We start from the raw sequence: 11937 nt of genomic DNA, 5'->3' as shown, positions 1-11937 counted from the left end.
AGCCTTGAAAAGAATATAGATTCTCTACGACCAATGCGTGACATTACGGAACCTTTAAAGCACATGGTTATGAATTTTTCGGAATGTCCTGAATTCAAATTTGGTTTTGAAACAACTTATTACAGAACCATAGTAAAATAAAATCAATTAATTAGGCAGAATATTGTGTTCCAAAGGTGCATTGTTAGCCCTGGACACAGTACATCTGACAGAATGTTTATGGCAAAAAATATTTTTAAAAAAGTTTAACCGAGATTTGGTGTAATGGGTCTCTATGTCTATTATAACATCTTCAGCTAAATTATTTCAACTCTTAACACTGAAAAAGAAAAAGAAAGAAAATGATTTACTCACAATAACGTTGTCAATATCACCAAACTGAGGAAAAAAATCAAGAAGTTTGTGAATGGTAGTATCTTCTGTAGGAAACCCTTTACAATAAACTGTACGAGACATCAGCTCTTTCCTTCGACCTTCATTCATCTCAGGCAAAGGCATATTAGGTGAACGTCGTATCTTACTATTGTCTTCTGAAACCTAAAACAAAATATTTATAATCCTCTAACACTTCCCAACATTATAATTTAGAACAGGCTACTAAAACCAACTTTTCTTAGGTAAATCAGTGACTTCAAAAATGGTAAGTAACACTATGTGCTGTAACACAAGTTGACTTTCTTAGGAGCTCAACATAAAAATAAGTGACATACCTCCATCAATTTACTGCTTGATTTTAAAAGAGCTTTGGTTATAACATCTGGATCAGGACTTAGTTGGGAAAGACGGTTGAATTTCAGCATGATTTCCATAGGAACCCAGCCATCATCAAGCTTTATTTGCTCTTGCAAAAATTTGTCCTTAGCCAAGTTAATATCACCAAAATAATACTGAAAAATATGTTAATAATAAAATACGGCATAACCTACAATAAGTCAAAGTACCTCGTGGTTCACTTACTTCCACTTGACGAATTATTTTCTTTTCCAAATCAGACACACTCTCTTCATTATTAGGAGACTTTTCGGCACCAACTTCTTCTGCTTCAACCATGGCTAAAAGTATATAACTGTTCTGATCAAACTTAACACGACGACAACAACCCTACTCGAGAAGACAACAGAGTCAACAATAACCCAAGCCGTAACATAGAGGTTGCAACGAAGTATAAATATTACCATATTTTTAGTCAAGGGTGGGGGGAGGAAGTTGGCATAACCTAGTCACCTTCAAAGAGAAGTTAAAAACAAAAAAATGGGAACTAAACACGCCTTCGGAACCGTAGTTAAGGAAAACCGTTCATTTAATCGCAAAAACGAACTTAATGCATAATGTATTAAATGTTATGTGTCAGTAATTTGGTTCATCAGTAATGAAAATTTATTATGCTTTCTCGAGAAATTACTGCAAAATTCAATAACTGTTATGCAGAGACAGAAGACAGCCTATTCCAAATATCAAAATCAAGAAAACCATTAGTACATAATATGTATTACTTGTAAAAATTAAATGCATTATTTATAAGGGCTAATCACTATATTCTTTTAACTCCAGAAAAAAAACATCAAGATTCTTCTTTATAACCATTTTCAAAGACATTAAAGTGAGACAGCATTAAATATAGTTGCGAGTTCTAGCGTCATTTAAAGCGTGTATTTACTTTAGCCACCATACCGAATGAGCTCACCCGAACGCCTGTTTTGCTCAGATGAAAACGGTTCACCTATAACTGACTCCTACTTACCTCCTTTCGGACGATTCACAAAAAAGCTTCATTTTTAGGAACAAAATTTTGATTGAACCATCTGCTAAAATTCATCAATTTTCTATGAGGCTTCCTGTATGCAACAGAAAATATAGCTCACTCTACTTTTTTTAGACTGAACTCTAATTGTTAAAGTGGTGGAAAAGAGCTTGGACATACTACAATTAATTTTTTTTAGGATCATCCATATAATGTTCTCAAACCGATTCAACCGGACAATTAACTCATCGGCTATCATAATGAGATGAACTATTGTTGAAATCCGGGAGATATAAATAAATTAAAATTGTTTTTTTTTTCTCTACGAAATACAAAAAGAATATTAAATACATCAATTTACTCTATATCAATATCTTCTCAGTATATAAAGTAGTAAGTACATTCCAATTATACTTTTAGTATTGAGAATTCGCAATTAACTCACGCCTGAGCTTAAGTTACTTTAAATTGCACAGAATACCCATCTAAGCTTAGACACCGGCAGTGATGAGGATGCATACGAGTATGAGCAACACCTCCCTAGGACCTACCTTCCAACTTTTGGAAAGCGCTATCAATTCACTGATTTTAAGCAATCCGTACAATTAGAAATTTTAAGATTTCCACCACTGTCGCTTGCTAAGTACAGAGTACTAAAATGCATTAATAATAATAATGATAATTTATTTATTTGTTTATGGAATAACCCCCGTACAGATAGAGTTAGCCTGTAAAATACATAATCAATTGTAGTCATTTTACAAAAACGATGAGTTAAAGCTCTAAAGATATAAAATAATAACAAACAATATACCCAATCAATCTACATTCATACATCTATCTACATTCATTAGAATAAAACAAAAACGTCACTACACATTTAATAATATTAAAAAAAAGAACAAAAACTATACCTCCTATTGGGACGATAGGTATCTTCTAAGCTAAAGGTTTTGTGTTACAGATATAAAAAAGAGTTCAAGATCCAATCCCGAGGGTACAGACAGAAATTCGTACAATTGATTTCGGTTAATATTGCTTAGTTTCGGCATGTATCGGATTCGGTTCTCATGATACGGGGGGCAATTTGTCAAAAAATGGAAACGATCCTCCAGTGCCGTTCCATCACAAGCTGGACAAAGCTTCTGTGGGTCCAAAGTATATTTATATGGACCGACACTTTGAGTAATTGCATATTTACCGGAGAGTCGTAGTTGGGCAATTATTCCCAATTGAGCTATAGGACAGCTGATTTTTAGGTAGCTTTGAGGAGCATCCGTTTTAATGATGACCCACCGTACCACGGGTTATTGGTCGATTCTCGTAATAAAAATAGGTCTTTATCCTTGACAAATTCCCTATATCTGTCCAAGATCTCCATTCTAATTTTGATACTTACCGGATCATTAAGTAGTATCGGATCAAACATTCCGAAGCTCTCTAAAATTTTTCTTATCGGCGTTACCCAATTATATTGCAGACTCAAACGGTTGTTACTGTCTCGCTGCAGTAGCTTTAAATAACATTGTTTCACGAAGTATAACTCCTGTTAAGTATTTTTATTAGCCAAGACAGAATTTGCTGCAAAATGTGATATCCCACAGGGACGGGTGAAACTTTTAGTCTTACCATGAAGTGTGGGGTGTTTTGTTGCCAACCCAGTAGTCGCTTGTATATTTCTAAATTACTCTATGTGTATCACGGTCCAGATAGGTGCAGCGTAGAGAATACAACTCAACATAGTCGACTCGTAAAGTTTCTGCCTGGCATCCCACGAAGTCATTTTAGCCTTCGCACAGGTACTTAGTACTGCCGCAATGCTCGAGTTACTTTTAGATACTTAATATGCTAATAGTGATAAATATACTTCATCGCATGGTTAAAAAGTCCTGATGAAATAATGCATTATGTATGCTATTTACTTTAAAGAAAGTAATATTTTTGTTAAAATCCCTATCTAAATTCATGTTTTTCAAAATTCGTTAATTTATTAATTAATTTTGTTTTATCTTCATTAAGGCTATCATTGATCTCTTTTGTTAATGTACTAAACATTTATCATAATTACGTTTTGGGGAATATGATAATAAGGACAGAATCTGCTAAGATTTGCTTCTTTGCTCATCTATAGATTTATATATAATGTATTCACGGACTTCGTACAAAATTTGGGCACTATTTATCACCATACCCTTCCTGTTAGGCAATATAGTGTTTGCAAAAGTGAGAACCAATGCATGTCTACGTTACAACACACTGTTGCAGTGAAAACAGCTTTCTCCTCCATCCATCACACTATTCTTTCATGTCCGGTGGCCCCCCTGATGTAGCTCCTTGTCTCCTACTCTAGTGAGAGGAGCCAATGATTTCCTTCCATCTAACAGTACCCCATGAATGTATTCCCCAACTAACAGTACCCCTCAGGAGACACTGTTATATAGGGCATAGTGACTCCCACCAGAGCCATCCACTGGGACAAACTGTTCTTCTGCCTTTACAAGAGATTCTGTCTTCATGTTCCAGAATGTACTTCCAGTACAATTGAGTCTGTTAAAAGCTAGGGCCATCTCCAGCAGCCTACACAAGAGAGTTAAGTTTTTCTTGTAGTCCAAATGAGGTGTGTCACATTGAATGTTCCTCCAAGCTTTGTCAAGGTAGGTAACAATCTCACTGGGTTGTAACTTTACTCCTACCCTGAGAGTAACTAAGTGGGCCATCCAATCAGCCATACCTCTCCAGTGAATGGCTTAATCTTGGTAACGACCATCTTAAACTTCTCCCTCTCACACCATGCGTCTATCAGGTTGAGGTACTGCTTCATCTTTTAATCTGGTTCTGCTGTTCGAGGCCACTACTATGGTCAGGCCATCTATGTACGGTATGGCAGAGAACCGCTCTTCTTCAAGCAATCCCAACCACTCGTAAAAAACAATTTTCATACAGCAGGACCAAGGACAAAACTCTGAGAACAACCACTTTCCACAGTATCTTCTAATTCATAGAAGTTGCCTTGTATCTTCAATGGCCTGTCCTTGAGATAAATCTTCAAGGGGTCGTACAAGTTGTTGCTAGGAGCCTCATACTTTTGTAGTTGCTGAAGTATGCTTGGCCACCAAACACTATCGAAGGTGAAGAAATGTTGAAAAGGAGGTACATAACACACTTCTCCACCCTCTCTTCAACATCATGGCACACTCTCACCAAGGAATTAATAGTATAAATGAGAATTGTTGCCATGAATAAAATATAAACATAAACATAAGAATAAAAATTTATTTTATGAACTAAGATTGCTATTCTATTAGGTATGATGAGTATATAAGGAAAGGATGGTAAGTTATATAATGTCACAGTTAAATGTTTTGGGATGAATAAATTTAGAAGTTTTCAGATTTTTATTATAATCTTAAGTTAATAATTATTTACATTTTACAAATAATCTCTGTGTTAAATTGAATTATTGTATGTGTTAATTTGCAGTTGGATGCATTTTATAAGTAAATAGCATGTTTAAAGCCATTTAAAGATGTTTTAAGTATTTTGTGATTTTAAATATTAAAATAAATAATTGTAAAATTTAAGTTTAAAGATTATAAATTACTCAAGATCACCAATTAGGGAAGTCCACTACTAACTTCAGTAAAAGTGATTGGTGACAGTATTGCATTTATGCAAACTACACATACATATAACATCAGCACATTGTTTGTATAACCAAACTGAATTTTGTATAAAAAAAAAGGAATGTTTTGCATTTTATTTTGTAGAAATAGTAAAATTATTTGTAAAAAACATGTGTTAAATGATATGGCTATAGAAGGTGGGGCTTTGAAACAGTGTGCTGTGCCTTTGATCTCATGTTCCAATCCAATGTTTATGGAATTTATGTTTTAGAATTGGATTGTTATTCAGTGACAGATATAACTTTTTGGCACGTAAAAGTCCCTGTTCCTGAACTAAAGTGCACTTGTTCTATCAGTAAATATTTTAAACATGTTAAGAATAAATTTAAAACTTAAATAATTAACATTATTAACTTAATTTTAAGAAGTTAAGTGTTAACCAGTGGGCCAGTGTGTGGAAGATGAAATAAGAAAAATCAAGTCAAAAGTCTATTGCTGCAACAGTTGGAGGACATTTAAGGAATGTTAAAGACATCAAGTATAATTTCAATTCATATTGTTATATTAAATTTTACTTTATATATTTATTTTTAATGTTACAAAATTGTCTATAATTGAATCCCGTTCTTTATTACTCTGAATAATTCCTGCAATATTAGAAAGAATAGAGTAAAATATTTGGAAAAAAGTAAAAGATGTTATAATTTAAAGTTATCTCAATTATTATATTAAGAAATCAATAGTTCTATATTTTAATAAATATGTAATGTTGTTTCATGAATATAAACAGTTGTCATTAGATGCATTTATTCTTATAGTTTCTCACTAATAATTAAAATATCTGTACCTTCGAACGAGACTAATGTAACACTCAGCCAACTTTTCAGGAGAACACAAAAACTGTAAAAAATGAACTCCATGTATGGCTGCAGAGGTAACATATGAATTTGCCAGTAAAACTGGATTTATAGTAAACATGGATACTCACCCTTAATTCTTTATGTTTTGGAGCTGGATTAAATTCTTTGGAAATGCTACATGTGTTGGAGACACTGTATGTCCTTCTTTTTCATTATGTAAGTTATTATTTCCTAGAAATAATTTATTTTAAATTTCTCTTCAACCTAATCATATTTACAACATGTTTCTCTCAATATATAATCTTAAAATGCAGTTGCACTGAACACTACTACACAGCTGAAAAAATATGAGAACTTGAGAGTATACCTTATAGCCAGTCTAATGTATATCCAGCTGTAGACTTGCATGTTAAAGTATTGCTAAAGCTTCAGAGTCATAATAACGTACACTTACATTTGTCTGGCTCAATCATAGATTAGGACTTACACTTTTACAACCCTTAGAAAATACAAAATGTGATTTTTCAGCAGACTTAAGTTGTTATAGCTTAATGTAGAATCAAATTCTTCATACAATGATCTAATAACCTGAAATCTAATATTTGGACTTATGTTCATCTGGATCCGAGTTACAGATATTTGATGTTATAGGAACTGGCTGCCTGCCAGGATTTATAGTACAAAAAATATCTAAAATATATTAATCATATTAAATGAAAATACAATATACATATAATATTAACCACCAAAAAATTGTTTTTACAGATTTTTATGCAAAAAAGAGGATTGGATAAATAGAAAGCCTAATTTTTACGCATAGTGTGTATTCCAATTACCACTTGTTTTTTTAAAACAAATATATTAATCTGGAGATCGAATGCCAATCAATTTTCAATATTAAGCAACACATTTTATTCTTTCTTTACTAAACATGACATAAATGTAAACTATGTTAATGTTAAGTAACCCCCACGATCAACTCCTGAAGTGACTTCTTGCTCCCTGGCTCACACTTGGTAATGAGCTAATAAGTTCATAATAATATGATAAGTTTTATTACCCAAACAATTCATAGCCATTGAGTTTAATTGGCCACATATTAGATTATATTTTAACCTTTATCTTTCCATCAACTACTTTAGGGAATCCGAATAGAAGTGATCCTTATTCCTGACTCAGGCATCTTCAGTTGGTGGATCAATAAGCACTTTTCAAATGGTCTGGGTAGATGTATTAGTCCAGATGAGACAGCTTCCCAAGATTGAAGCCCATCAAATGATACTTTCTCATTGGCTCTTCTTTACAATTTTCATCATTACAAATTATTGTTAATCCTTTTTATTTTATTTATTGATAGTTAAACTGTAAAAATATATAAAGGTAAATTTGGTGTTAGTTATTATTAATCCTGAAATGAAGACTCACTTCTACTTAAACCAAAGATTCTTATTGGCTACACTTAAACCAATGATGTCTCCTTGGTAGACATAAAGACTAATCATTTTAAATTTAAACTGATGATAAGCTCATTTTACAAACGTATGAACTTGGTGTTTTTAAGAACTTGTTTATAAGTAACTATTCTTCACACCTCTCCAACTAAGAAGGTAGGTATGTTACAAAGTAGTCAGGATTTGGTGAGATAAGCTATTTGTAATACCAACATTTTTCTTCAAATTTATATTAATAGAAAGGTGATTCAAATGATACAGAAAAAAGGATAAATTTAATTTTTAATTAAAAAAAAAATTAACACAATTTGTTTTATACTTGATACAAGTTAGGTCTGTCCTCATTGGAATGTTACTTCACAACATGGTTTATACGGCATAAAGAAAACACAAGTTTACGACTGCGTACTTCTACCTTAAATGCTTACAAGTGAAGTCACTTAAATCAAAATTTTTGAAATACTTTTTAAGTACTAAACTTGTACTTTTTAAAGATACAAATAAGAAATTTTAAATTACCATAATGGATAATTAATATAAATTGAATTTATAAATAATAACTGAGTGAATCACAACCAACTGGACATGTATCGTTGTCTAAAAGAAATTTTTTTTCTAGACATATAAGTTAAAATAAATAAGCTGAATAAATACGTCTTTATAAATTTATTGACATGTCATCGAAGATCACGTAAGTGAATACATCAGATTCATATAAATATTGATAAATTCCTAACTTAAACTAAATATTTGCAGTTGGAAACAGTTGTTAAATTATTTGACTAGATCAAAGAAAAAATACAGCCAATCATAGATGTCTTAACAACTTTTTATATTATTTTATATGGAACCTCATGCTTTTTCATTATATTTTAACAATTAGGAAAGCACCAATAATTTACATTGATTGCATACTACACTTCAGGTATCTTGGTAGAGGTAGAAGAAAAAGATATTTTTGCTGCCGTGGAGAATTCATCTACAGATTTTCTTGCATGGGATGTAATACCACCAATTGATCTTTTGATTCCATCAGCTGCGTTTGCTTTAATTTCCATTACATCTGTATTTATTTTGTCTATCACCCATTCAATAGCCTGCCGACCCTAAATAAAAAGAATATTTCTTAATACATAAAAAGAGTACATCACATATATGTACAAGAATTGAACCTTATTGAAGTCATGTTTATCAGTTATAATACATAAATATTCAATACAATTTAAACCAATAAATGCTAATAATGATTTAAGATCAATTATGTTAATAATAAATTGAAACAAGTGATAGGCTATAGTAAATAAAATATCAATTATCTTATGCAGCAATGGATTAATAGAGAAATTATGAAAATTTAAACAAATAAAACAGTAAAATTATTTGTGGAAAGAAAAATTTAAAGCTTTGTAAATTATATAAAAACACCTTTTAACACAAGACCACTATCATTACCGAGACTGAGATAAAGAATTGATATTGCTGCAATTCAGGAAATCTGACGGACTGGAGAGGGATCTATTCGAAAAGTAAAGTCACACTATATACAATAGTTGTGATAAAAGGCTATACCACTTTGGAACTAGTTTGTTGTAGGAAAGAAACTTAGGCAACTGATCATTGATTTTAAGCCTGTAAGCCCCAGAATGAGCTCTATTAGGACAAAAGGGAAATTCTTTAACTAAACATTGTTCAGCTGCCCTTCTCCGACTGAAATGTCAGATGAGTAAACCAAGGATGAGTACTATGACTTGCTAGAGAGAACGAAAAGGGCGTGTTCTCGGTCAAACATAATAATAATCGCAGGTGACGTCAATGCGAAGATTAGTAAGGAAGCAATCTACTTCCTGACTATTGGTAAACATAGTCTGCAACGACAATGGATATAGACTGATTAATTTTTGTGCATCACATAATCTCGTAGTTGGCAGTTTGCCCATCAAAGAAACAATAGATACCTTGACATCTCCTGATTGAAATATAGTCAACCAGATCGACCACTTTCTAATATGTGCTAGATATAGATCGAATCTTCTTGATGTCAAAACTTTTCGTGGAGCAAACATGGACTCAGACCATTTTCTGACTCTGGCTAAAGTCAGAGCCAGGATCTTAATTGTTAAAACAAGATGAGGGGAAAGACGAAAGAAGACTTCAACTAACAAAAACTTAAAGAACCTGAAGTTTCCTAAGCATATATAAATAAGATTAAGGAAGAGTTCTCTAATGCGCCATTTATGTCGAAAGCCATTCAAACCTCGAATCTCAGCTTGTAAGGATGCAGATGGATCTCTATTAAATGATAAAACCCAAGTACTTTAATATTGAAGTTATGTTCATCAGTTATAATACATAAATATTCAACACAATTTAAACCAATAAATGTTAATAATGATTTAAGATCAACTATGATAATAATCAATTGAAACAAGCGATAGGCTATTGTAAATAAAATATCAATAGAAATCTCTACTGCCATATGCCTACAAGATATTCTCAAATATACTGTGCCAAAGATTACTACTGCATAGAGAGAGAGTCCTGGGGAAATATCAGTATGTAAGTCAACAACAGACCAAATTTTTGCCCAAGAACCATCCTTGAGCTCGGAAGAGAATGCCAAATACAGATGCATCATCTATTTGTTGATTTTAGATCTGCCTATGACAGCATTCAACATGAGGCTCTGCATCAGGAAATGAAAGGATAGTCTACTTGTTAATTGGTGAGCCTGATGTTGGAAAAATTGTGAGAATCGGTAGGCTGTGCTGGACAGGCCATGTGGGAAGGATGGGAATTGATGAGATCCCAAATAAACTTCTCAATGAGCGCCTACATGGAACACGGCCGATAGGCCGTCCAATCAAAGCTTTGATGGTTGGATGGTGTTAAAGAGGATTCAAGGATCCTATTCGGAGTGAGGAATTGGAGAGCAGCTGCAATTAACAGGTTAAACTGGTGGAAGCTGGTTGATGAGGCCAGGACCCAGTTAGAGGTTGTCGTGCCAATTGATGATGATGACCACTATCATTAAAATATTGTATGAGAACGGGACCAATCATTTTGTACATACCATGGATAAGATAAAACAACCATAAGCATTTTATAAACAGTCAATTATTGATTATTCAAATTTAAAAAGTATGAAAAATCACAAGTTAAAACAAGTTTTGGATTTATTGGATCTTATGGGACATACTAATTCCCATAAGAAAAAATGGTTGAAATAGTTTGAAGTTTAATATAAGTTCATAATTTAAATTAGATATAATTATTATGAGGTAAATCAATAATGCACCTTATTTGCATTTAACATAATAGTGGAAGTAAGAAGGTCTTCCATATAACTGTTAAGTGGAACTCCTTGTACGGTAATGACAGCTTCTTGCTTCAGAAGAGTTTTGCCAGCTTCTTCAGGATGGGGCTCATATCTTACTAACTCATCGACTGCAACAAACTTACCAAATGTAACCTAAAATATAATAACAAGTTTAGTAAAATGTGTTATAGGGCACATTAAAATTAAATAATTATTCCATAAATAAAAAAATATCGAATAAGTTTTAGTTTATGTATATTTTCATCCATATAAGTTCTAAAAATTACAGACCAATATTAGTTAATAATACTTCCATATTTAGCAGTCAGGTTGATCCTATGCCATTAAAAAAGTTTAAATAATTAAACTAAATTTAGAAAAAAAAAAAGGGAGCAGCAGTGCTCCATCACTAAGGTTATCTTTTCTTCCCCATTCATGTGTAAGGGTGCAAGAAAGCACTGTTACTAGAGCAATGGTTATACAAGGAGGTGATTTTGTCAGAATCACGCTCAACTGCCAGATTTTTACCCTATTAAGGATACCCACTTCATGAGGCTGAGGGCTCCTGGACCCATAGGGCTGACTTATGGCTTTATTGGAAATGAAAATTACAATCTGCCACAGATTTGAACCTGGGTCCTTGGAATTAGCAAAGTACCTTACAACTGAGCTACCTACTCCCAAAAAAAAGGCATGAGAGGGAGAAAAAAGTCTAAACCCCCAAAAGGTACTTTTCTAAATCAAATCAATTCTTAGACAAAGTTTCAACCACAAAAAATAAATAGAATAAAATCTTGAATCAGAAGAAATTTTAGCTGAAATTTGACCCAACTTGTATGATATTGTTCTGCTTAGATACTATTATTAATGCAGAATTTCAACAAAAGTAGTGTAACATTTGACACAGTTCAAAAGTACCAGGTCATTCAAAAAGTCCTGTCGTTTT

The 11937-nt window shown here is 32.7% G+C and overlaps 2 protein-coding genes and 1 long non-coding RNA gene across 3 annotated transcripts in view; 1 reads left to right on the top strand and 2 right to left on the bottom strand.

The window, feature by feature from the left end:
- La (La autoantigen-like) overlaps window positions 1–1149 on the bottom strand; it is an 8705-nt gene extending 7556 nt beyond the window's left edge. The window contains exons 1-3 of the mRNA XM_014431738.3: window positions 958–1149; window positions 711–887; window positions 355–537 (exon numbers count right to left, since the gene is read on the bottom strand). Of these exons, the coding sequence (XP_014287224.1) occupies window positions 355–537; window positions 711–887; window positions 958–1050 (453 nt within the window). The 5' untranslated portion in view covers window positions 1051–1149. The remainder of the gene's footprint in view (window positions 1–354; window positions 538–710; window positions 888–957) is intronic.
- A 4644-nt stretch (window positions 1150–5793) lies between these two features.
- LOC106687692 (uncharacterized) lies at window positions 5794–7561 on the top strand. Its single transcript, XR_001344206.3, has 3 exons — window positions 5794–5902; window positions 6252–6440; window positions 7367–7561. It is a non-coding gene; the product is annotated as an uncharacterized lncRNA (long non-coding RNA).
- Window positions 7562–7940: 379 nt separating this feature from the next.
- The window catches only part of LOC106687691 (protein slowmo), a 9682-nt gene continuing 5685 nt past the window's right edge, over window positions 7941–11937 (bottom strand). Inside the window, exons 4-5 of the mRNA XM_014431713.3 lie at window positions 10971–11144; window positions 7941–8781 (exon numbers count right to left, since the gene is read on the bottom strand). Of these exons, the coding sequence (XP_014287199.1) occupies window positions 8590–8781; window positions 10971–11144 (366 nt within the window). The 3' untranslated portion in view covers window positions 7941–8589. The remainder of the gene's footprint in view (window positions 8782–10970; window positions 11145–11937) is intronic.

The sequence above is a fragment of the Halyomorpha halys genome, unplaced genomic scaffold (genome assembly GCF_000696795.3).
Source record: "Halyomorpha halys isolate HHAL.00 unplaced genomic scaffold, Hhal_1.1 Scaffold999.1, whole genome shotgun sequence".
NCBI lineage: Eukaryota > Metazoa > Arthropoda > Insecta > Hemiptera > Pentatomidae > Halyomorpha > Halyomorpha halys.
This window is presented reverse-complemented; position numbering and strand designations above follow the sequence as displayed.